Source organism: Danio rerio, chromosome 17 (assembly GCF_052040795.2).
Source record: "Danio rerio strain M-AB ecotype USA chromosome 17, GRCz13ab, whole genome shotgun sequence".
In the NCBI taxonomy this organism is placed as follows: domain Eukaryota; kingdom Metazoa; phylum Chordata; class Actinopteri; order Cypriniformes; family Danionidae; genus Danio; species Danio rerio.
This window is the reverse complement of record NC_141037.1, coordinates 31,750,064-31,776,625: the sequence shown is the minus strand read 5'-3', so window position 1 is coordinate 31,776,625 and position 26,562 is coordinate 31,750,064. Positions and strand designations below refer to the sequence as shown.

Here is a 26,562-nt window from a genome sequence, read left to right as displayed (position 1 = left end):
CTAGTGTTGTTTTGGATGTCATTTTCCTTTTTGACCTTCATAGAATGAAAAACGATGTGGGAGAAGAAATCAAGTTCCAGTTTCCAGACAAAATTTAACAAACTGAAATAATGTCATTTCGAATGAAATGTGACCGCAATGAAGTTCATTTAGTTCATTTCAGGCAGTTTAAAACCGACTCTCCAACAAGTTTGCTTTGGTGAGTTGTTTAGATCTGCCGAAATTAACTCTATAAAAAGCCTAATTTCGGTTGGTTAATGTTCAATGCGGCGTCATTTCAGTTTGTTCTTTGATTTTGTTTGAAGTATTCCTGGGCCTTCAGTTAGGTTAAATAGATTTGTTGCCAATAATTAAAAATGTATTCACATAGCAGATGTTTTTAATCCGAAGTGAGATGCAAATGAGAAGAAAAGCAAGTCACATCACCAGAAGAACAACAATATGTACAGTAAATGATGTAAAGTGTGAAGTGTTTTTAAATATTTTCAAGAGTTCACACTTAGCTGATGATTGATAATAAAGCTTGTTTGGCATGCTGACCCAGTAGAGAGCCCTGAGCTTATAAGATCCTCGAGCCCTGTGCTCCCTCCCGTTTGCAGGGCGAGAAGGGAGTTTGAGCTCATGTAGATCTCAATGAACTCCCCCAAATTATTTCTGGCTAATGACAGATATAGGATGGCTAAGGAGAGATGTACACTTGCTAAGAGCTTGGCTATGGTATCAATTTGTTGTGTTCAATTTGCTTGGGTTGCGTGTTTTTGGACTTTAGGAGGAAACTGGAGGACCTGGAAAAACCCATGCAGGCATGGAGAAAACAAGTAAATGCACAGAAATGTCTACTGGTTTAGAAGGGACTTTAACCAAAGACATTCTTGCTATGAGGCAACAGTGCTAATCACTGGGCTGTAGGGGTGGGTAGGGGGAGATTCTTCAAGACGAAGATACTGAGATAAGAAAACTCTGGTTGTTTATATTGAGTTAGGAATCCTCTGATTGGTGAATCAATCATAAGCTGATGAGGGACCAACTGTGATCAATCATAAGCACATGATCCTCTGGAAATTTGTTTATAAATTTTATTTATTGAAAAAGTCTTTTTCAATATTATGTTTTCTATTTTAACATAACCCCGAAAGATAACAATCACTGCACTACAGGTCATATTAAGTTTATATTTTATTGACCAGGCAGAATATCCATCAAACAAATGAAAAGTTATTACCCTCAGTTGATCCAGGAAGTGTTTTCCTACGGTAAGAGTGGAGCATGGATCCCCCAGTATGACCTCAAACTGCTTGTGAAGGCCGAGTCTGTTGCGCACATGGCAGAGGCGCTGATGTGCTAAGGCCGCAAGAGCCGGTGACGGGATCCTCAGGAGCAGCATGTGACCATGACGGCTAGGACAGTGCTGAGAGGTGTTGAGGAGACACTGCACCATCTCCAGCGTCTCCACTGAGATGTGCTTCTGCAGAGCCTGTAAAGCCTGGCCGCCTGCTGTTGCCATTAGGGCCAGAGAGTAATGCTGGATTAGGACATGAGTGCGAATCACAGCGCTGTGTAGTTTTGGGAACCTGAAGGAAAGAAGTGGGAGTTTATACATGCTAGTAAAACATTGCATTCAATGAAAAGAGAGGAAAAGGTTTGAGGTTGGTTATATGTTTTATAAGTCTCTTATGCTTTTTTCATTATAAATAGAGTAAAATATATTTTATTTGTGAATTTTTATAATAATAATAATACACCAGACACTTTTTTAACAATCCATGTTTCCGGGGGGGTTGGAGGGGGGTATGGGTGGGGGATGGATATATATATATATATATATATATATATATATATATATATATATATATATATATATATATATATATATATATATATATATATATATATATATATATCCTCAATTGAAATTTGCTTTGGATAAAAGCATCTCCTAAATTATTGTAAAGGTTTTCTTCTTTATTATAGTTTAATCTTTTGATTTTCAGCATCATTAATCATGTGTGTAAACATGTGTTTCATAATAATTCAGAAAACATTCTATAATGCAAATGTATTACTCCAGAAACATTTCTTCATATCACCAAAGATGTATAAACAAGTGTGCCTTTCCTATTTTCAAAAGAACTGCATTTAAAAAAAAAGCTGAAATGTCTTGTAACATAATACATGTATTTACTGATACGTTTTTATCAGTGTAATTGGTCCTTGATGATTAAAAGTATTTATTTAATTTACAAGGAAATTTTACTGACCCCAAACTTTATAAGACCAGCTGTTCCAGTTTGGTGTCAACATCAAATAATATTTACAAACATGGTTTTATGCACATATAAAAGATATTATATAAGTAAAAATGTCGTGTTTCAGATGTTATTCATAAAAAAAAACTGCAAAAAAATGGTGAAATAGCATTCCATCGTCATTCAGTATTACATATATACAGTGCTCAGCATATATATGTACACTCCTCACAAAACTATCTTTTAAATTCATATTTTTAATAGGAAGCTATACAATATTATGTTTGTGCATATACATTAGACAAGTCAGTATTAAAGCTAAATCTGGAGCTTGTCTAACAATATAACTTAACATAATATAACAATATAACAATAACGTTCCAAAAACTTTTACACACAAATGAATATATTACAAAAAAATATTAAATACAAATAAAAAAAAAGGACAAAAAATCAAGAGAAGCCAAAAAAATTTTTTTTTTTTTTTGCAATAGTTTGCTTGAATTTAATTGCATTATCTTTCAGTTTCTAAATATGTTTGGTGACTATAATATTAGTTTAATAAATATTCATTTTTAAAATGGGGTTTACTCAATTATGCTGACAACTGTATATATGTAAATATTCACACATGTCTTTTTTATGTCATTAAAAGACTCTTGTTTTAAAATACCTGACAAATTTGTGTTATTTTGATATTTTAGCAATTGATGCACTGGATTACATCAATTGGGTTTGAATCTGTGAATAATGATAAAAATAAACAGGATATTACTGATTTATTGTTTTGGTTTTGATGCTTAAAAACATTTTTATGTAAAGTATATTAACTATAGATTAATTAATAAATTCAAAATAAACATTTAATTTCATTAATACTGAAATCACACCTCTCCTCCAGAGCAGCAGCCATACTCTCAAAGGAACTGTCATATCGTAGCAGAGGAAGGCCACTTCCAGAGCGGGTCGTTTCTAGCAACTCGGACACACCAAAGTACTTTGTCTTCTCATGATAAAGATCTACATCCTTGGTGAGCAAAAACACATGAACAATGAATAAAATCGCTAGAAAAAATGTGTTTGTAATCAACTGCAACGAGAGATTTTAACATTTACATGATATGCTTACATTATTGAATCCTGATGGCCAGTGGATCTCGTTGTATGGGCTGATGCGGGTGTACTGAGTCTGCAGGGTGAAGGGGAATGAAGTCACATGGAGCGTCAGGATATTGGCAGCGTCTCGAATCTGCCTGCAGTTCAGCAGACTGTCCACTAGTCCTACACTAGAGTCTCCTCCACTGCACTGCCCACTGCCAGAAGAATGAATATGCAAGAGACCGTTCCAGCAAAAGCCAAGCAAACTGGAGTCTATGGTTAAAGGAGAAGCATGAGAGGTTAGATTACCTGCTGACATCCCAGTGTGCGTGATCATGCACCAGTATAAAGAGTGTGTAGGGGTTCATCTTTGACTTCTGAATGAGGTTGTTGATCTTTCCCACTGCACTCTGGTTCAGCTGTACCACATACTGCTCAGCCTCCTTCAGAGACAAGCAGTCTTGGTCGAGTCCTAACTCTCTAAACACTCCTAAAAAGATAACAGAAGAAGGTGAGAGTAAGCAATGGAGAAATAAAACCCACAGAACTTAGTCTGTAGTCTGTCTGTATGTATGTATGTGTATATATATATATATATATATATATATATATATATATATATATATATATATATATATATATATATATATATATATATATAAATGATACCCTTCAAAAGTACAACTTCCCAAATGTAGTATGCAAGAAAAAGTTGACTTGATAAACTAAGGTTGAAATATACTTCTCTTTTAGTAAGGGTGAATGAGGCTTATGGGTAATAAATAGCTTGTTTACCTGAGTTCCACAGGTGAAGGACGACTTGATGAAAGGTGACCTCTGAGGGTGGAACGCAGATTAAAAAGTCAACCTTGTCAAAGGAACCGAGGTCCAGGTTCTGTGTGCTGGAATCAGCGATGGCACAAACATGTGAGAGCAGCTTCCGTGCCAAGGCGAGTTGAATGGGCCGAATCTCATGCCACTCTACAAAGTATTCTGTCAAAACAGTTAACACTGAAGGGTCAACACACATTTCCTGAAGGTATTCACCAGATTAACATCATAGTTGAATACCTAAAGGAATAGTTCACCCAAAACTGAAATATTGGTCATCACTTACTCACTCTTCACTTGTCACAAAACCTGTATGACTTTCTTTTTTCAGTTCAACAAAAAAGAAGATATTCTGAAGAAATCTGGAAACCTGTATCCATTTGACTTTCATAGTGTTTGTTTTTTCCTTCTATGGAAGTCAATAGTTATTGACTTCCATAATAGGAACTATATTTTTTAGGTTCAGCAGAAGAAAGAAAATTACAAAGGTTTGGAACCACTCAGTTTTATTTTTGTGTGAACTGTTCCTTTAAACAGACACGTTGTTAGTCTCACCAGTGCACTTAGGTTTAGGACTGTCTCCAGATGGTTCTATAGCAGAATACTGTGAGGTGTGTTCAGGGCTGGCTTTCTCCAGCAAAGCTTCCACATCTCCGTCTGAAAAGTGGTATAACATGCTTTTAAACACTGAATTGCTAAAATAGCAGAAGGAAGATTCACAAAGTGAAGCAGAGGTCATACCTGGACCTAAAGAACTGAAATAAGACCCCAGCTCTGCTGCCATCCCAGAAGACAGTTCATGAACAATCTCTCTCAAACAATCACTGGGAGAAAGAAGACTCTCGGCTAGAGCACGAGTCTGGTGCTTTCCTGTGAGAAAATGTAAACATAGTGTATACATTTATAATCAAATTTGAATTCAATTCCTTTACAGAGATGCAAAAAAATCTAATCCAAATGTCTAAAAACATTTAAAAATATATATTCCTTTATAATTTAGTTCCCACTCTTTTATAAACAATTTTTAAGGAATTTCAAGAACTTTTTGAAGCACTATTCATTTCAATATTTTCCCAGAAATGGTTTGCGGCTGGAAACATGTGCTGGATAAGTTGGCGGTTCATTCCACTGTGGCGACCCCAGATTAATAAAGGAATTAAGCCGAAAAGAAAATGCATTAATGAATTAATTTCAGTACAAGTATCTTTGTAAGTCACCCCCCCCCCAGCATATGTAGTGCCATGAAAGTCCTTACTGTACTTAACATTTCACTTACACTTATTATTTACATTAAAATGTCTGTGATGATGTTTTGAATGTGTCATTTTCAAAAGGTTTAGACTGTTTTAAATAGTCATGTTTACAGAACTTTATTAAAAGCTGTTGAATTCAAAACGGGTACTATTCGGGCAATATACTATTAATGTATAGTAATAATAATGATAACAAGTCCTTGCATTTATATAGTGCTTTTTTGGACACTCAAAGAGCTTTATACATTATTGGGGGGAATCTCCTCATCCACCACCAGTGTGCAGCATCCACCTGGATGACTGCAGTTATATTGCACTAGACCACACACCAGCTGATTGGTGAAGAGGAGACAGGGTGATGAAGCCAATTATTATATGGGGATGGTGAGGCGGCCATAATGGACAGAGGCCAGTGGGCAAATTTGGCCTGGATGCTGGGCTTAAACCCCTACTCTTTTTCAAAGGAGATCCTGGGATGTTTAACGACCACAGAGAGTCGGGACATCGCTTCCAAAAGCTGATGTTGACTGAGCAGTATAGAGTCCCCATCAATATACTGGGGCGTTAGGACCCACACAGGCCGCAGGTTGAGCGCCCCCCACTGGCCTCACACCGCTTCTGACAGCAACCTAGCTTTCCCATGTGGTCTACCTGGTCCTGACCAGGTGCATCCGTTATTTAGCTTCAATGGGGGACTATGTTAGATTTGCCGAGTGCTAGCTGCCAACAAATATAAAAGTGTTTTCTGAAATATTTATAAAATGTGCATTATTTGTCATAGTACATATACAAGTTTTAATGTAATTAGCTGCATAACAATTGTTGAAATAAAACCAAAACAAATATAATTTAAAATTTAATTCAAGGACTTTCAAAGACCTTTGTTTGTTCTTAACTACTCCAGGCCTTGAATCTGTATGTTTGAAATTCAAGTATTGTCGAAAAGTGTGGGAACCCTGATTGTTTGAAAATGTGTAACCCACTCACCTGTCACTACCACACATGACTCTATTTCCTGGCTCCTGTTCATGCAGATGATCACCACATAGTTGGTGTGGCTCAATCTTCCCTCCACCAGCCTGTGAAAGGTGTCCTCCAGCGCCTCTGCCAGAGAGAGTGCAGTGTCCAGCACCAGAACTCCTTCTCCACATGAGCTGGTGGCCAGTTTGGCAAGCCAGGGCAGCTGAGAGGGAGTGAGGGGCTGCGCGAGGCAGGGCAGAGGAGGTGGAAACTGTGTATGTGTTTGCTGGTACTGCCGGATCTCTGTCAGGTGAGACTCACGCCAGGAGCGCATGAAGATCTGCTCCAAGTCTTCCATCACAGGAGCCTGGTCAGGTGCTGTTGTGACATATAAATATACTAATGCATGCTGATAATTCACTAATAAATTATATCATTTTCATTCATGAAGAGGGGTGTAAGGCAAAGGAAAGTGAGTTCATTTTCATTCATGTGAATAAGTATGATTTTTTTTAATATTATGTTTTAACATGAAAAGGGTGCTAAGATGAAACCCTTAAGAGTTTTAAAGTGTCTAAAATGTTGAATTTACTGAAAAATATGTTTATCGATAAAAAGCATTATTAACACAAAATCAAGAACATAATCATGCCTACTTTATTATACTGATTATATGAATAAAGCCATAGTTTTTAAATGTTTTATTTTGTTATCATTTACACTCACCGGCCACTCTAACTGCTTGTTAACGCAAATGTCTAACTAGCCAATAACATGGCAGCAACTCAATGCTTTTAGGCATGTAGACATAGGCTGTGTCCGAAACCGCATACTTCCATACTATATAGTATGCTAAAATCAGTATGTGAGCCGAGTAATATGTCCGAATTCACAGAATTGGAAAAACAGTATGCGAGAAGTACGCGGATGATTTACTACTTCCAGCGAGATTCTGGAGTGCACATCCCATGCATGCTACACAGGTAGGTCACTTGACTATGTCAAAATGGCGCATGTAGTACGTACGAATTCCATTCATACTTTTCAAATTCATACTGTATAGAACGTACTTTTCTAATGGTCAAGTAGTACGTTTAAATTCAAATGCAGTACCAACTGAGTAGTAGGCGGTTTCTGACGCAGCCATAGTCAAGAGGATCTGCTGCAGTTCAAACCGAGCATCAGAATGGGGAAGAAAGGTGATTTAAGTGACTGAACGTGGCATGGTTGTTGGTGGGGCTGATCTGAGTATTTTAGAAACTGCTGATCTACTAGGATTTTCATGCACAACCGTCTCTATGGTTTACAGAGAATGGTCCGAAAAAGAGAAATTATTCAGAGAGCGGCAACAGTAACTCAAATAACCACTCGTTAAAACTGAAGTATCCAGAAGAGCATCTCTAAATGCACAACATGCCCAATCTTGAGGCAGATAGGCTACAGCAGCAGAAGACCAAACCAGGTGCCACTCTGCTCAGCTAAGAACAAGAAACTGAGGCTATAATTCACACAGGCTCACCAAAACTGCACAATTGAAGATTGGAACCATGAAGGAATAAGTCAATTCTGAAGGCAAAAAGGGGTCCAACCCGGTACTAGTAAGGTGTACCTAATAAAGTGACCGGTGAATGTATATGCTATTATAATACCAGCATTTATATATTTCAAATGATCTTTTGTTCAAAACATGAGCAGTGATTTAAGTATTTATATACTATCTATTCATATTTTGAATGGGCTTTTGTTTAACTGTAAACCAGTGTTTAAGACTATTTGTAGTGACATTGTTTATTCATATTTTGATTAAGTTTTTATTTAGTTGTAATCCAGTGTCATTTTAGTATTAGTTAGCAGTGTAAAGTTCTTCAATCGTATAAACCTGATAAGCTGATAAACCTGTCTGACTTAATTCTCACAGAATAACTAGCTACATGTACATTATGCCTTACTTAACATTTCTTTTTAATAACAGTAAGTTAATATTGTTTTAGCCAACAATTAGAACTGTAAATTAGTTTTTTAAACTCTAATTTAAGTATAATTTATAATATATACTACTTAATATTTTAAATTAGCTTATATTTTTAGTTTTGTCTCAGGTTTTTTTTAGTCATTTAATTGCATTTATTCATTCATTTTCCTTCAGCTTAGTCCCTTTATTCAGTAGGGGTTGCCACAGCGGAATGAACCACTAAATTATCTAGCATATCTTTCACACAGCGGATGCCCTTTCAGCTGCAACTCAATACTGGGAAAGACCCAAATACACTCATCTCACATTCACACACACTCACTATGGTCAATTTAATTTATTCAATTCACCTGTACCACATGTCTTTGGAAACAGGAGCACTAGGCTTGGGCGATATTACGGTATTATGGTATACCGCGGGATCTAAAAATAGCAACGGTGTCAGTTTCAATACCGTTATACCGTCATAAAGTATTAAATATCCTTTATTTAATGCCTAAAAAACGTGTGTGTGGTTGTCATCACGGGACAGTGTGGAGGAGAGAGATAGAGGGAGAGGGAGGGGGAGAGGGTGAGAGGGAGAGGGAAAGAGGGACAGTGAGACGTCACGTGACGTGACGAGTCGCGCTTCAAAGTGTCCTGCAGTTTGGCAGTTTCGACTGAACAGAAGGGAGACGTGGTTAATATGAACGAGAGGTCTGCATTAGAGCTGAAGATCTTTGCCCGAACCCTGCGAGACCCGAAAAAATCCAAATCCCTGCATTAAAATCCATCCCTGCAAAGGTGAAGCAAATTATGACGAAGTAGTAAAAAAAGAGAATTTTGACGGCGGTCAAGCCAGTCAGAAAGAGCGGTTATTCCAGCCGCAGGTATTTAGCGGTCGCTCATACACTGCGTATTACGGTAGAGCCCTAAACCGCAAGCTGACAGGTAAAATGACGAGGCCACTCGCTACCCTGAAACTACGGTCATGGAAAATTAAATGGATGTTCCTGACTGGTATAAGATGAATAAACAATCCTACCTAAAACTTGCAAAATCAGCCAGATCAGAACTCTGCATCTCGGCCTGTAGCAGTAGCAGTGAAACGGTGTTCAGTGCTGCTGGACGCACATGAGCGCAAGACTGCGCTAAAGCCAGTGGATTTAATAATGTTCCTCCACAAACACACGTAGCCTAATCTTGGTGAGTAAAGGATTTTAAATTATAAATAAATATTAATTAAACCATATAATCATAATGTAGACAGAGTATACAGACTAATGGTGGCATTATTCTTTTAATATTCAGCTTCAATTTAGTTACTGCCAAAATACCCGTCATCATTTAGAGTTTATTTGATTTGTTAAGCAAGATTTCTTTTCATTGGTGTGTTGGCCAATTTAAAGGCTAAGTGCATGTAGACCTATAGAGTGCTGAGATGTTACGATGTTACAGAGGACTTATTTTATTTCTTTGTTCCAACTTTCAAGTGGGATATAGTCTACGTTTGTTACGAATAAATGCTGTTAAAACATATAAATGACTCATTCTTGAAAAAATGCATTAGAGCTGTGAGGGCTCGGGCTTTATAAAGCTGTCAATCAAAATGTACGTGTCGGACTCGGGACCTATCGGGTATAATTTTTATGGCCCGATTACAGCTCTCTGCATTCCCGCGGGAGCCGGCCAGATTTCTTACGGTGTGGGAGTAAATTTCTGAATAAATCGCGGGAGAGATGTGTGTGTGTTTGTGTAAGACAGAGAAAGTCTCTCTCTCTCTCTCTCTCTGCCTAAGGTCGCATAGAATGTATTCAGTTTCTGAATGGTTTAGGCTCAAGCCAACAGTTTGGTGACGCTGTCTGAGCCTTACGTCATAATTTTTTTTATTACGCCGGTAATACCGGATACCGGGGTAAAATATGGAGGCGGTTTGACGGTCTCAAAATTTGGACACCGCCCAAGCCTAAGGAGCACCCAAAGGAATCCCATGTAAACACGGGGAGAACATGCAAACTCCACACAGAAAAGCCAACTGACCCAGCTGGGACTCAAACCAGTGAGCTTCTTGCTGTGAGGCAGTGCTAATCACTGAGCCACCGTGTTGCCCTAATTTTATTCAGTTTTTCATTTGAATTATTGTGACTGATAAAGCTGTAAAGACTGTAAGGAACACTAATATAAATACAGCTGATGTTTTTCAATGGATACTTGTCATACTTGGCATTTCCAGTATCAAAACATTTACTGCTGAGCATAAAAAGACTGTGTGCAAGTTGCATGAATACTGTTGTTCTCACCAAGCTGCACTAGATAGTAGACAGTGAGCAGGATCAGCATCTCAGTGGAGATGGGCTGGATAGGAGCGGTGCCATACTGCTCATAGACACGTGGGAGGTTCTGGGAACTGCGATAGCATTTCTCAAGCAGGCCACTCACCAGCACATCCTCAAGGTTCCCAGACAGATGAGGCAGTGTCCCGTGCCCTACAGACAAAAACGCAACCACAAACACAGCAGAAATGAACAGCTGGCCCACGATAAAGACGTGGGAACTGCTATTGGATACTGCTCATGTCGCTCAGTAGACTAAACAACCACCAACCTCCCAATAACAGAGCCACTTTTTCCCCTCTACGTGTCCAGGTTGCTTGGGTATATATGCATTTCTATATATACAAGTTGTTAAACACATTTACATTGAATTTTGTTCAAAGCAACTTCAACGAGAAGAGGCAATACACACAAGAAGTGCTAATTATACAAAGGAACTGTTAGTGCTCAGAGTAAGGAGGGGGAGTGTTTTTTTTATAGAGAGAAGAATTTTTCTACATGTGGTTTGTCAAGCCCACTCACCTATGTGAAGCACACTTCATAATTGTGATATGGAGTAATTGTAAGAAAGTATCTGGTGCAAATGTGCAAAACTGGTTCAAGGGTCGGTTAAAGTGTCAGAGAGATGAAAGAATGTGTTTTCTACAGGTGGTTTGTCAGGCCCACTCACCTGTAACGCTTAACATTTGTCCAATAATGTACAATAATTGGGTTGATGGGCAAATATAGGATGCAAAAATCAAATAATGTTAAAAATTTACCTTTAAAAATGACCGGCCGTAGTCCACAAGTCTGAAGCAGGTGATCAGGCACTGTGACAGACTCACCCATAGCAAGGGGCGGAGAGGACCCCACAGATAAACACCCAGATGCCCCAGTGTCAGCTGAGAACAAACACATCCACAGATAATGCACATGATGTAAATCTGCATCAATACACCACCATACGAGTGCATTTAGCTATACACACAACGGTATATTATGTCATAAAAGCCTTTATACATGTAATGTTATCACAGGTTCAGTCTTAACAATTAAAGTGAATGCAAAGAGAATTAGGACAAAAAAAATTACTGAAAAAAAAAAAGATTTAAGAGAAAACCAAGGAGACTGTTGGCCTGTCAGTGGACAGTTTTTAGGAAAAATACGTGGAAAGTGTTTTGTAGAAAGTCCTGTGCACAAAAGCATTAGATTGAATCAGTTTCAATAGGTGAGTGATTGCTCTGATTTAAGTTTAGTGAACATGTCAATGCAAAAGAAAAACACCAAAAAAGTGATGAAAGAAAGGAAAGCAATCACAATTTTAATTTCTTATTTTACAAATTTATTTTTTTTATACCTGCGGATATAGACTGTTTATTCCCTATATAAAGTGCAGCAAAATGCTATTTCATAGTGGACGTGCTGTGTTCATCTCCTCAAATCAAATCAAATCACTTTTATTGTCACATCATCAGCAGCAAGTGTACGGTGATGAGTGGAAAGCCTAGATGCTGGTTTCAGACAAAATACAACAACAGTGCAAAATACAGCAGCATACTCCAAAATAAATAAATAAATAAAACAATATACAGTTAGCAATGTTGACAATATGACTTTTTATGACTGCGACACAGACTAATTGAGGTGACAACAAGGTAGACTTTCATCAGCACTAGTTCTTTGAAGTCAGCTTGGTGTGTCGTGGACCTAAAAGACAAAATGTTGGAAACCACTGTCTCTGGTACCACCTGAAATTATCAAATTACCAATCCATTATATTTTTTCTGATATTGTTTCTTATTTTGTATGCTTGCTCTCAGTGCTCTCCTGTGAAAAGCATTTGAAGAACACTTTGTTCAGGCTTGCTGAAAAGCAAATATATATAACAATTATAATGGCCATTTGGCAGAGTCTGTGCTGCAGTCAGATCACATCACATTTTTGCACTCAGAGACAGGGTGTAGTTTACTGAGGTTTTTGAGTTGAAACAAATTAAGTTGTAACAACCTCCTAACCATAAGGCCAGTTACACTAACTATTATTTATTTTTATTACAATATCTAATGTCATTACAAAATCAAATAGGGCTTCAACAAGAACACAAATCCTGATCGCTTAGATTTTTGCTTCAAGGGTGAATAATACATCACAAATCTAGAGGCTGAAATAGTGTCGGAATGAAACCCAAATTGTGCTGTTCACAGATCTTTTAATATTCTTACTGAGCACTTTGGAAAATTTCCATCCCCCACCTCCCCCATCATTCTGGGCTAAGCCTCCATTAGCCGCGTTTCCACTATCGCGCCTAAAGCGAGCGAGCCAGGGCGAGCCAATGTCAGTGGGGTTTCCATTGTCACTTCCGGGGCCTGATCGGGCCAAAGCGGGGCTTTCTTGGGGCCAGCGGCCGGCCTTTTTCGGCCCGCCGAATACCTTGGGCCAAGGAGGGCCAGCTGGGGCTTCGGGGCGGAGTGAAAGGAGAGGCGGGCAGTTTTCTGATCGCACATGAGTACACGCGCCAAACAAATAAAGAAATAAGGGAAAGAAAACATCTAGCCTTATAGTCTGGGGTCTTTTTGCGTAGGATCACCCTTATGTTTCGCTTTTAAATGTAAGGCTGCTGCATAAAATAATAAAGTAGTTTTAATTTATAGTGACGTTCTTTGCTGCGTCCTCCTTTATGTTTCAATACGCATAATAATCTTTACACCATATTAAAAACACAGCAGACAGTAAAGGTATTCGAGAGTTTTTGTCAAGTTTAAAAGGTGTGTTTGTGCGCGTTTAGATGCCTGTATGTGTGTGTGAGACCGGGCTAAAGCGCTCCTTCACAGCTCCGTTATGCCGCGAGCGGCTTTTTTCTTTATTTATTTTGGAGATAATACACAATAAAAATAAAACAGAAGGACATAAAACTTAACAAAATACGTGCCCACTTTCGTAGACTTTAAACAATATAGTTTCATATCCTGATAAAATAGCCTAAGCTTTAATGAAATATAATTTAAAGAATTACAAATATCGGATAAATATAAAATCACATTAAATAAATAAACCAATATAAAATAAACAAAAGCTAGCTATATGTAGGTAGCCTATATACAACACATAAATCGAACCGTTTTAAAGCCACACATATAGCCTATAACTTTCATTTTACAAAGACCTGTCTGAAAAAAAAAAGATTTTCGATATTTTATAAAAACAATTAACACCGGAGAAGGTTTGAAATATTATTTATAAAGTATTTGGATACGATATTATTCAAATCGCGCAAACAGAGCATTATTTGGGTGAGTGAAAGCAGAATCTCCTATACCTTTTTTTTCTGTCACCCAGTCCTGCGCAGCGCTCGCTGCTTTAAACGCATATGGGGGAAAGTCCAAACACAAAATGGGTTCTATATAGGCCTACTCAAACAACTGTTTATGTTTTTATATGACGTGGTTAAATTTATAAATGAAACTTTAAATGAAGAGCTTTAGTGAATAGCTGCCGAGCGCAAAAATATGGCTATATTTTATAAGGCTACTCGCTCTTATGCTGAAACACTTAACACGACTTCTATCAAAACGAGGATGTTATAAAATACATGCAATATCGAGTTATAAAGGAGAATTTCTGTGGCTTTATATTATGGATGTGTGTGCTCTCTGTGATGGGTCCCTGCGTTCGGCGAGAGCAGTCGCGAGTTCGGCGAGTAAACAAATGTAATGAATGGAAATACACAGGTCTGTGCGTATAGACATTTCATGTGCTGCTGTACAGTAACGTGTCATTTGTTTGTTTCGGTTGTCTTCATTTTAATGGTTTCGTTTCGTGATGATTATATGGTGTGCTTTATCTGAAGTGGGCGGGTTGTGTGACGTTTGATTCGGGGACGTTCTGTGGGCGGTGTTTGCGTGACGCGCTGTGAGCTATTAGCCCGTCAGTGGAAACGCGACATGATTTCGGCCTCATTTCTCAACCTCCCGGGCTATTGGCCCGGCCCGGCCCGATTAAAGCCCTGGCTCGCACTGGCCCGATAGTGGAAATGCGGCTATTGTCCCTAAATCCTGTATATGTGCTCTTATTCAGAGGGACAGACTGACTCACTGCACAGTCTGAGTGGTAAATAAGGGCACTACAGAGATTTGAGTGTGTCTACCTGATTTAGTGCCATTGCTTGTGCTGTTGGGAGCAGGTCTGGAGGTCACTTCTGTAGGAGCAGACGATTCTGGAGACCATCCCTTGTGTCTCTTCTTGGGGGGCCCAGAATTTGCCATGGAACCTTTTAAAGCATCACAACTGGTCAATATGATATTTTCATTATTTATCGACCCATCCAATAAAAAAAATCTAAATATTCAGCGGTTCATTCGACTGTGGTGACCCCTGATAAATAAGGGACTGAATGAATTTATATATTCATCATTCTGTGTACACATTTATCCATGCATTTTTCTATCTATCTATCTATCTATCTATCTATCTATCTATCTATCTATCTATCTATCTATCTATCTATCTATCTATCTATCTATCTATCTGTCTGTCTGTCTGTCTGTCTGTCTGTCTGTCTGTCTGTCTGTCTGTCTGTCTGTCTGTCTGTCTGTCTGTCTGTCTGTCTGTATGTCCGTCCGTCCGTCCGTCCGTTTATTCATTCATCCGTCCATCCATTTATCCATCCATCCATTTATCCATCCATCCATCCATCCATCTTTCCATCCATCCATCCGTCTTTCCATCCATCCATGTGCATACACATACACGTATAAATACAGTGCTCAGCATAAATAAGTACACCCCTTTTTGAAAATGAATAATGTTTACCATTTGTCAGTAAATATAGCCAATAACAATCAATGAAAATCTTTAGAGATCGAAACATATACATATATATTCAAACAAGTTGCAAAAAAATTACTTCAACCACAAAAACCTCAATCAAATTTGATATTTTTTTATATTTTCCTATTTAGATGTACTAATCTTTTACCCTGATCTTGAGTTTTATTTTAACTATGGTAATAACTAATGTAAAGTATATAAAAAAAAATATTATAATAAAGCATCCTGTAGTAGAAAATATGAATTTAAAAGAGAGATCTGTGAGGGGTGTACTGCTGAGAACTGTATATATAACAGATTTCGTATCTCTTTTTACTAAATCATACAATTTTTGATAAGCTTGTGTTAAAGCTTAATTTGACGATTTTCTTTTTGTATTAATATTCTATTTGGCACTCTAAAACGATGTATGCAAATTCACTTTCAAAGCAGGAGGTGATTATTATGTTACACATTAACCAGACTGTAAAAGCGAGTGCATGTGTCCCTTTATATGCAAAGTGAAGCCGAAGAAAAAGGGGAAATGTGTTGAATCCTAATGAAAACCAAAGCATCAGGAAGGAAGTCTCACATTTTACAATGCAGACAGAGAGCCGGGGAGAGATGGGAAGAGACTTTACAGCGGCACTTAATGGAGGTGATAGGCAGAGAGTGTTGAAAGAAAAGAGAGGGATCTTTTACAGCCCCAAATGCTGAATAATGACAGACACCAACTACAAAAGAGGAGGAGGAAAAGGCAAGACAATACAGCTGCCTCTTTTTAAAGCATTTTGACTTTTCCAAAGGGGGGCTCGCTTTCACTGGAGGTGTGAAGTCTAGAGGGGGGATTAGTTTTAGGGACCGCCTCTGTAAAATTGAGGTTTCCCTTTCTCAAATCTGAGCTTGAAGTTAAACCACTGAGTGAATAGTGAGTGCTGGAGGGCAGGATTACCTATTACTGTGGGCCTTCCAGGGCCAGTGGCAACTATTCCAGGCTGTGGTAGAGGTTGAGCTGGAACATGACTGCCATTAGTAATGGGAGGGGAACCGTCAGATGTGTGGTGTTGGGTGTTCAGATCTGAGTGATTGGGATAGCATAAAATCTATTAACTTAAAGATAAAAGAGATTATTGGAAGTCAATGCAGTCGTTATACATTCTGAAGAAAAACAGATGCTTAAATATTGTGTACACAAGCCTGATTTATTTTATACCTGTGTGGTTAATTGTGTTTAAAGGCATGTGCCCTGAATTGGAGAGCAGGTCATTGGGTCCATGTGCTGATTGCTCCTCTGGTCCAGCAGTTATATTACTGACTGTATTTCTCATTCGGCTGTCTGTACATAAAACGAGGGAAAAGCAACAGTGAAACAATGCATAGCAAGACATTTTCGTCTGACATTTGGTGGCTAGTAAGGATCTTTCCACCGTTCGCCTTTGCATTAGGAAAATTAACAACTGCTTCAGAAGGCCTTCTGAATTCCCATCAAAAGCAATAACTATAAATGAGTCTGTCAATGTTCATTTTAATTATGATTAATCAAATCCTATTCAAGCAAGGTGTAGTGTTCTAATATGAATATAATGCATATAATTATGACTATATTAGAGTCTGTGTTTTCATTTTTATAGCTGTGTTATGGGCTTTTTTATATTGACTTTTTATTGAGTACTTAATTTTATTTATTTATCTTAAGTTACTACTAAAAAGAGTAATTAGTACCTAATTAAGATAATGAAGACCTCATTGTAAAATCCTTTAACAAGTCTTGCTAATTTTTTATGCAGTTTGTCAGTGTGCGATAAACTAAAAAGCTATGTGAAGACCGCGGTGTGACTAAAGCCTGGTTTATACTTCTGCGTCAAGTGACCGGCGTAACCCACGGCGCATGCAACGCGCGTGGCTGTGCATTTATACTTCTGCGCGGTCTCTGTTGGTCTGCATTAACACTTCCGAAACGCTAGTTGGCAGTGAGGTGTAAATGTTCCTCTGTGTCGAGTTTCTTCGTTTCTGTTTTGCGTTTCCTGAACACTTCCTGGTTGGACAAGTGACTCAAACTCGCTCATTTTGAGGCAGGAACCGGCGGACGTGCAGCAACTTTAACTATGAGGTAAACACAAAACAAAACTTTCCATCCGGAGCTCCTTCACGGGACTCCACACTTGTAAACAATCATTACATCGGGCTCGCGCCATTCGCACGTCTCTCGGTCCCGCCCCGACTCGTCAGCGCTACCAAGCCGACCAATCCCAGAACTTGCGCTACGCGTTGTTGCGACGTGTAGTTACATTTTTGAGAGGTGCACGTCAGTGACAGCGACGGCCACGGCGAAGGGCTATGCGTCAACGCCGTAGCATACGCCGGTGTTTGACGCAGAAGAAAAAAATCAGCCTTTACGTGAATACACCCACCCCCCCCCCCCCCCCCCCACACACACACACACACACACACATACAAACACCCCGCCCCTACGCCCATAAGTCACCCCCCTGTTCTTCACATCGCTTATATTGTCTTATTGCTTATCGTCACAACTTAAATAAGGACGCATGACAGCTGAGCGGGACTCTGCAAAATAAACCATGAAACTCTGACCAATGTGAGGAGAGTTTGCTCACACATGACTTGTTTTAGCTATTTTGTTCCATTTAGAAACTTTGCCATGTGAAAGCGAACCGCACCAAGAACAAAGAGCAACAATGTAACAATTTTAATCCCTGTTTCGGAACAAATGAATCGATTCACAGGTGTGAAAGCACCCTAAAACTGCACCACAATAGTCTCGTTCAATGGTGTGAAAGGGCCTTTAAAGACCTATTTTTTTGTAAAGCATGTAATACTCTTTGAATATATGCACACACTCCTAAAGCTGTTTGGTCCACTGTTGACATGTCACCATGGCAGCAGTGAGCTTAACTAGGTGTGCCGGCCATCTGGACTGTCAGTCTCAGAAGGGAAGCACTTGTGAATGGGTCAGGCTGACCCAGGATGCTGAACAGGGTCAAATTAACCCTCCTCCTAGTCTCTAGCTGTCAATAATCCACCAGAGATGTGTGTCTGATGCTACCCGCTGCTATAATAAGATGCCCATTCATGACGATTAGCAGTGTAGAATGTTCCGCTCAGCTTTACCTATTCCTTTCCAGCAGATTGGTGGTCCCTTGACCAGAATGCCCTGTGCATTTCGGAGCAGGTGGTACTTTAAGTGCTTCTGCTTCTTAGGCTGTGTGCTGAGCTTCAGGTTGATGTGGTTGGCAAACTCTGTGAAGTAGCGGAAGCCCTTCTCTCCACAGCCCATGCAGTTCCCTGAGAAACCTAGAACAGGCAAGACATCTGGTAAATATCTGCTGTCTTTGAGTGCACAGATTCTGTCTACATTCCTTGAAGACCAAGATCAGTTATCTAAAATAGAGGCGTAGTGTAGATGGTACCCAGCTGAGCACCCAGTTTCCATAGTCACAAACCGTCAGATGCTGAGCTGAAGGCAATAGAAACCCAAATTAAAGATCTAAATATGTCTCTCTGACAATTGAAAACGTGGTCCCACAAGGTTGGGGTACCCTGACCCAGGAGCAGTCTCTTTGCTTAGGGCTTTCCCATTTTCTCTCTCTCTCTGTCTCTCTGGCTGATATGTTGCCAGGGGCTGTTGCTGTATGGTAACTACAGTGTATTTATTAATAATATTTCTGCCCTCCTATCTATCCACTCATCTGTCTGTATGGCTATCTGTTAGGTATGGGGATATGGTGTCAGTATGGTAATCAGTATTGTCTATATTTAATAAGCAGATAAGAGCTGTTGTCAAGTAGTTTTTATTACGGCTTTAGGTGAAGGTGAAGCAATTTTTTTTCTTGGAAGAAATTTGAAATGTTATGCACGCTTTTGTAACATCTCGATTGGATTATTGCAACTCAATGTATATCGGGGCTTCTCAGTCATGTGTTTCTTGTCGGGACTTGGCAGTTGGTGCAAAATACTGCAGCTTGAGTTCTTTGTGGGAAGCACAAATATGAGTCTATTTTTGATCTCATTTCATTGGTTCCCAATCAAATATAGACTTGATTTGAAAGTGTTACTGTTTGTTTATAAGTCGCTTCATAATTTGGCACCACAATATCTATCTGATCTGTTACAACCATACACTCAGTCAGGAGTGCTCAGATCTGCAGATTTTGGTTTATTACAAGTTCCCAGGTCCTGTGTCAAAAATTGGGGTGATTGTGCATTCTCTGTTGTTCCAATTTGTGGATTAGTCTTCCAGTGCACATCAGAACTGCTTCTAAATCATCTTTTTAAAATCTATTCGTAATACATATTTTTTTCTTGTTGGCATTTAAGACTTTTTTTTTGACTTGATATGTAATGATTCTTTATTTTAGTGAATCTATTTACTATTTTTTGGATTACAAAATATACTTGTTTTGCATTTTTACATTCTGCCCTCCCCAACGTTGTACAATAAAAACATTAATCTATGTTCATATTATATAATATGTAGGCTTTCCTTATGATATAAAAATATACAATATAAAATGACTGGATATTTGCATGAGCATTGAAATTCTGCACTCCAATCAAGGAAAATCACATTTGAGAGATTTTATAAGTAGCACTTCATGTGGTAGATTTCTTTAAATCAAGCAGCTTAGTGGTATTAAAGATGAAAAACTGTGTCAGTGTCGCTTTTAATTAGAATAACTCTTTACTTTCTACAATAAACTAAAACAAATTGACCTTGAGGAAATGAAAACAGGATATGACCCGGAGCAGATTTCCAAGTGAATGAAGGCAGAGTCTCAGCACTTTAGCATAAACCTTTACTTTGCATTTAATAGCCACAGATCAAAAGCCATAGAGTTCATTTGGGCAAGCTGTTTTGTGTTCTTTGATTATGGTTGAAGTATTTCAGTGCCCTAACATCCACTCAGAACAGCCACCTACCAAATCACCTCGGATGATCTATGGACTACTTAGCAACCAGTATGTCTGTTTGTACCTCATTCTGACTGTCTTTCTAATTAATAGCAACCTACCATCCAACTTGTGTTTCTAGCAAACCAATAGCAACATCCTATCAAATGTGTACCAATAGCCGCGTTTCCACTATCGCGCCTAAAGCGAGTGAGCCAGGGCGAGCCAAGGCCAGTGGCGTTTCCACTGTCACTTCCGGGGCCTAATCGGGCCAAAGCGGGGCTTTCTCGGGGCCAACGGCCAGCCTTTTTCGGCCCGCCGAATACCTTGGGCCAAGGAGGGCCAGCCGGGGCTTCGGGGCGGAGTGAAAGGAGAGGCGGGCACAGTTTTCCGATCGCACTCGAGTACATGCGCCAAACAAATAAATAAATAAGGGAAAGAAAACATCTGGAACAAATTATAGGCTGGGGTCTTTTTTTGCATATGATCGCCCTTAAGTTTCTCTTTTAAATGTAAGGCTGTTGCATAAAATGATCTTTCTTTGCTGCATCTTTGATGTTTCAATAACGGATAATAATCTTTACACCATATTAAAGACACAGCAGACAGTAGTTTTCAAGAGGTTTTGTCAAGTTTAATACTGTGTGTGTTTTTGCGCGTTTAGATGCCTGTGTATGTGTGTGAGACCGAAAAAAGCGCTCCATTCATAGCTCTGTTGATGCCGCGAGCGGCTTTTTTCTTTTATTTTTATTGTTTTAATTTATTTTGGAGATAATACACTATATGAATACAACAGTAAGACATTAAACTTTACAAATTTCATGCCCACTTTTGTAGGCTCAAAACAATAGTGTCATATCTAGATAAAATAGCCCTATATTGAAATAATTTAAAGAATTACAAATATTAGATAGGCCTATAATAAAATCACATTAAATAAATAAACCAATATAAAACTAACTAAAGCTATAGCTATAACAATTAGGTACTATATCAAACTGTTTCAAATTTATATTAAACTTTCATTTTTCAAAAGCCTCTTTGAAAAAAAGATTTTAGATATTTTCTAAAAAAAAAAACACCGGAAAATGTTTTAAATATTATTTATAAAGTATTTGGATACGATGAAATTAATCAAATCATGCAAACTGAGCATTTTCGGGGTGAGTGAACGCAGAAACTAGGCGACCTTTTTTTCTGTCTGCAGCCGCGCAGCACTTTTTTGACGGGGAAAACTGCAAGTTCAAAATGTGTTCTGTGTCCTCAAACAAGTGTGTGTGTTTTTATATGACGTGGTAAAATTAAAAAAGGACATTTTAAATACATAAAGAGCTTTATTAGTGCATAGCTGCTGAGCGCAACGAAATATAGGCTATATTTTATTACGTGCTGCTCTTATGTGCTGAAACACTGAACACTTTCCTTTACTTTAGATATAATAAGCAACATCTTTAAATAAAGGGAATCACCTATTAAGTGTCATAAAGCCTATAGGGGGAAAAAATCATGTTTCAGTTCTCTCCGGAGCATTTGGGATGAATGTTGGACAGATTCTGTCTAGAGGATGTTATAAAAAACATTTTATATCGAGTTATTAACGGAGAATTTTATATATGTGGTATTATATGGATGTGTGCGCTCCCTGCGCTCCGGGTCCCTCCGTTGGTGGCAAGACCACTGGATTTCGATGCCAGTCGGTCGGCGAGTAAATGAATATGATGAATGAAAACACACAGGCATGTGGGTATAGACATGCGTTGTACTGCTGTACAGTAACGTGTCATTTGTTTGTTTTGGTTGTCCTAATTTTAATAGTTTCGTGATGATGTGCTTTATCTGCATGATTCTCGCTGAAGTGGGCGGTTTGAGTGACGTTCGATTCGGGGGATGTTCTGGGGGCGGGGTTTACGTGACGCGCTGCGAGCTACTAGCCCCACAGTAGAAACGCGACATGATTTCGGCCTCACTGCTCAACCTCCCGGGCGATTGGCCCGGCCTGGCCCGATATAAGCCCTGGCTCGCACTGGCCTGATAGTGGAAATGCGGCTATTGTCCCAAAACACCCTATCAACCACCTAGCAACAATGCCAGAACAGCTGGTTTTGCAGCCGTCTAGCAATGCAATGCCTATGAAATGCCTATTTATCTATCGATCATTCTATGTATTAAATTAAATACTTGCAAATTAGGCAGGATGGTGCTCTCGTGTGGAAAGTCCAAACACCCACAAAGAAGAAACCCAAAAAATCCCCATTATAAAAGGAAGATTTAACTGCATTCATTGGTTCAGTTTGACTAATAATCAAACAACTACAAAATCATCCCATAGAAAGGTTTATTTCAAACCCTTGACTGAAATAAAGTGAGTTCAGAGTAAAAAAAAAGTATTATATGTGGTTTGGTGATTTTGAAAAGCTTGTCAGTGAACTATGACTCTGTAATAAAATGCTACTAGACTTGAAAGCACGTGCTGGAGATTTACTAGAATTGGCTTTACTCACAAAATGCACATGAAAAATCACCTTTGAATAATTGCACAGCCCCTACTTTCAAGATGCCTTTTTGACAACTGAAAATGTAGTTGAATGAGGTTGGGGTACCCTGACATAAGCCTGGGCTTTTCTATTATCTAACTCTCTTTCGCACCCTCTTTTTTTAAATGCAGGTTATTCAGATTCTGGTGCATCAGGTTCAGTGTATCTTACCTAAAAGTGCATTACGTCCACATTCATCGGGGAGAAAGCGCAAGTCCACCGCACACACCAGAATGTGATCAGGCACGCTGGGAGATTTGGCTCCGACGAGCAGAAACCCAGGCGGAACCTCCAAACTCTCTGTGGCCATGGATGACAGCCGAAGGTCTTTACCCGCCTGACAGAACCCTGAAAAGCAAGTCTGGTCACCAATTGTATAAGCGAATAACCTAACCTCCACACTTATGATCAATTACATAACACTTTCAAAAACTTTTGCTTGTCCTGAGACTTCACTGAACCTCTGGGAATTTGAAGATGAGCGAATATATTCCATGTTCTTTAAATTAATTTGATGATGTTGTATGCAGCAACGTGATCAACTTTTGTGTTTATTGTGTGTGCACTGCATGCATGTTTGCAAATGAACCTTTTTTGAGGAGAAAGCAAAAAGTGAGCTATTCACTACACTCGTATTCAAGTTAAATCATCAGACACTAATCTGCATTTGTTTTGTTAAAGGAATGTAAGCTTCAAGCTTTACAGTTTGGTAAACCTGACGTGATAAAATTTTGGTGAGTTTAACATCTACTAAACATCTACTTTGCTTATCCTAGAAATCAATTATTTTTCTATTGGACACACGATGGTCACCAGAATGAGAATCTTCTGAGTGGATTAAAGCTGAACTTTGAAAAGTGGGTAAGTCTTTTTTCATTGCTTCAGTGCATGGTGGGAAAACTCTCCATTTGCATGACTGTAGGAAACAGGAATTAAAAGTATCAGAATAATCGTAGTAATCATTTCACTGTGAAATTCAAGTAAATGTCCTCCAATATGGGGTGAAATATTTATAACGATCATGAGCTGTTTACATTGTGGACAGAAAATATTGAGCCTGTACTGTACAAACTAGGGATGGGCTGGTATAAGATTGGTTAAAATATAATATGATAACCTTGGATAAAAACATCACAGTTTCACAATATCACAGTATTGTGCTCATTGCTCTAAAACATAGTCTTTTTAAATGTTTGGATAAAAAAAAAAAACTTTTTCCCCCTTTGTAAACAATATATTTTACTTTTTGAAAGATGAAACAGTAAACATGTCAGGCTAAGTAATTCAAATGAATCATTGACTTCTGCTGTCTTCATTTGTTTCGAAAACACTGATTTCTTTACAATTAAAAATGGCATCTTTGGATATTTTTCTGCTGGAGATACTGTTGTCCTAAAAAAAGTACCTAGTACAAACTTACTTGAAACGTCCTTAATCTGGACGCTACTAATGAGGAAATTTCCATATGGTGGTAAACAGTGAGTATTAAACAAAAGAAATGTAAACATAAAGAAATCATTGAGGCTGTAAATATCCTGAATGCCTCTAGCCTACACAATAGCCTAAAAAGGTATTTAAAGGATAAAACCGAACAACTGCTCACAGCACATTGTGAAGCACAAAAGTCACAGACAAAAATGGAACTTCTCTAATCACAGCTAGACAAATTACTTGATGATCAATTAGCCTTGGCTAAAAGGTGTGAAAAATACATGGACATTATTGAGGATTTGAAAACCAAATTGATTAGCCAAAAACTAATGTCTGGCAGAACTACAAAAGCTAACAAGCCTATGACTTCTGAATCAGATGCAGCTGGTGACATATCTCTGAAAAATGTGCCTGTTTCAGCTCTTAAAATAATGAAATACCCAAATGGCACAGAAACAAGCATTCCACTCTCCTTTTTTGAAAATAGTCTAATTTCATAACCCCCCTAAAACTAAACAGCTGAGTTTAACCGTTTTTGGCAATCCATTCAGGCAATCTCTGTGTATGGTTAGTGCATTTTAAGCTTAGCTTAGCATAGATCATTGAATTGGAGTAGACCATTTAGCTATTTAAAGCTTGACACTTTTGTAGTTACATTGTGCACTAAGATCGACGGAAAATGAAAATATCCTCTTTTCTAGGCCAAATTGGCTATGAACTATACTCTTACTCTGGTGTAATAAGGTGCATTGATATTACAAAGTGCCCGAAAAGCTTATAACTATAGTGAAATTTCCAGAGAGATGACAAAACTATTTTCAAGCATCAAGTAGGCCAGATCATTGAGTGTGAACATTTAATAAATCCCAATCATATATAAATGCTTTAAAGATGTGATGAATTATGGCTTAAAATAGTCATGTTTCTCATGCGATATATAGCCTCTCACCATCTGTAGTACATGAACCCTCTGGTGGAGATTTCATCTGATATGGGATTGGAGGGCTGTTTGAATCTGAGCCTTCCTCTTCATCTTCATCCTCATCTACTCGACCTGTTGGAAATAAAAATGTAATGAACATAAGTAAGTTGGCACTAGAAGTCTTATAATGCACAATTGCACATATAGAAATACATGTTTTATTCCAGTTCCCTTCTCTTCTCTCTCCGCACCATGCTTTATGGACCCTTTTCACAAGACATCATCATCAGCATCTTAAATCCTTGAAAGTTTTGATATTTATATTTTCTTTATATATATATATATATATATATATATATATATATATATATATTATATATATATATATATACATATATATATATATATATATATATATATATATATATATATATATATATATATATACATATATATATATATATATATATATATATATATATATATATATATATATATATATATATATATATATATATATATATATATATATATTAGGCAAGTTATTCTATAATGATGGTTTGTTCTGTAGACTTATCGAAAAAAAAAATTAGCTTAAAGGGGCTAATAATTTTGTCCCAAAAATAGTTTTTAAAAAATTCAAAACTGCTTTTATTCTAACCGATTTAAAACAAATAAAGACTTTTTCTAGAAGAAAAAATATTATCAGACATACTGTGAAAATTTCCTTGCTCTGTCAAACATCATTTGGGAAATATGAAAAAAAAAATCAAAAGGGGGCCAATAATTTTGACTTCAACTGTATATGTATGTATTTATGGCTGTCGTTAGCAGTCTCAAAAACACCATCATGGAGTTTTTAGTTTATTATTTCATCAAAAAGGATAGTAAAAAATTATTTGTTGTACTCTCCAATTCACTAAGCTCAAGTTTTGCCCTGTTATGACAACTTCAGCTAATGGGAAACCCGGAAATGTGAAAAGGGTCCATTGTCAGATCAGTACTCAAATCCTTATAACAAATGAATAGATGTGTTTGAAAGAGTGTGGAAGACTATCATGGAAGACTGTAAAAGCTCACCCTCATGAGAATAAGGTCTTTGCTCTGCCTCCAGGTACAGCTGAGAGAACACTGGTCGGGGAACCACTGTGTTGGAGCGCAGCGACGCCTCTATGGAGTTGTGCAACACTTCCTCAAACCGAGTACTCTGAAGGTGTCCTGTATAGGAATTCCCCATGACCTTTAATAGAATGGAGAGAAAGAAATAATATGGCTACTTCAGAAAAAGTGTTCAATTGAACAGC

General features: G+C 38.1%; 1 protein-coding gene across 1 annotated transcript in view; it reads right to left on the bottom strand.

Moving 5' to 3' along the window:
- Window positions 1-26,562, bottom strand: part of greb1 (growth regulating estrogen receptor binding 1) — a 50,864-nt gene that overhangs the window by 12,249 nt on the left and 12,053 nt on the right. The window contains exons 2-18 of the mRNA XM_087290680.1: window positions 26,339-26,498; window positions 25,286-25,390; window positions 23,077-23,253; window positions 18,593-18,775; window positions 16,674-16,796; window positions 16,413-16,538; window positions 14,799-14,921; window positions 11,434-11,556; window positions 10,640-10,825; window positions 6,416-6,766; window positions 4,917-5,045; window positions 4,731-4,832; window positions 4,140-4,337; window positions 3,654-3,834; window positions 3,376-3,559; window positions 3,137-3,273; window positions 1,223-1,571 (exon numbers count right to left, since the gene is read on the bottom strand). Of these exons, the coding sequence (XP_087146806.1) occupies window positions 1,223-1,571; window positions 3,137-3,273; window positions 3,376-3,559; window positions 3,654-3,834; window positions 4,140-4,337; window positions 4,731-4,832; window positions 4,917-5,045; window positions 6,416-6,766; window positions 10,640-10,825; window positions 11,434-11,556; window positions 14,799-14,921; window positions 16,413-16,538; window positions 16,674-16,796; window positions 18,593-18,775; window positions 23,077-23,253; window positions 25,286-25,390; window positions 26,339-26,495 (2,934 nt within the window). The 5' untranslated portion in view covers window positions 26,496-26,498. The remainder of the gene's footprint in view (window positions 1-1,222; window positions 1,572-3,136; window positions 3,274-3,375; window positions 3,560-3,653; window positions 3,835-4,139; window positions 4,338-4,730; window positions 4,833-4,916; window positions 5,046-6,415; window positions 6,767-10,639; window positions 10,826-11,433; window positions 11,557-14,798; window positions 14,922-16,412; window positions 16,539-16,673; window positions 16,797-18,592; window positions 18,776-23,076; window positions 23,254-25,285; window positions 25,391-26,338; window positions 26,499-26,562) is intronic.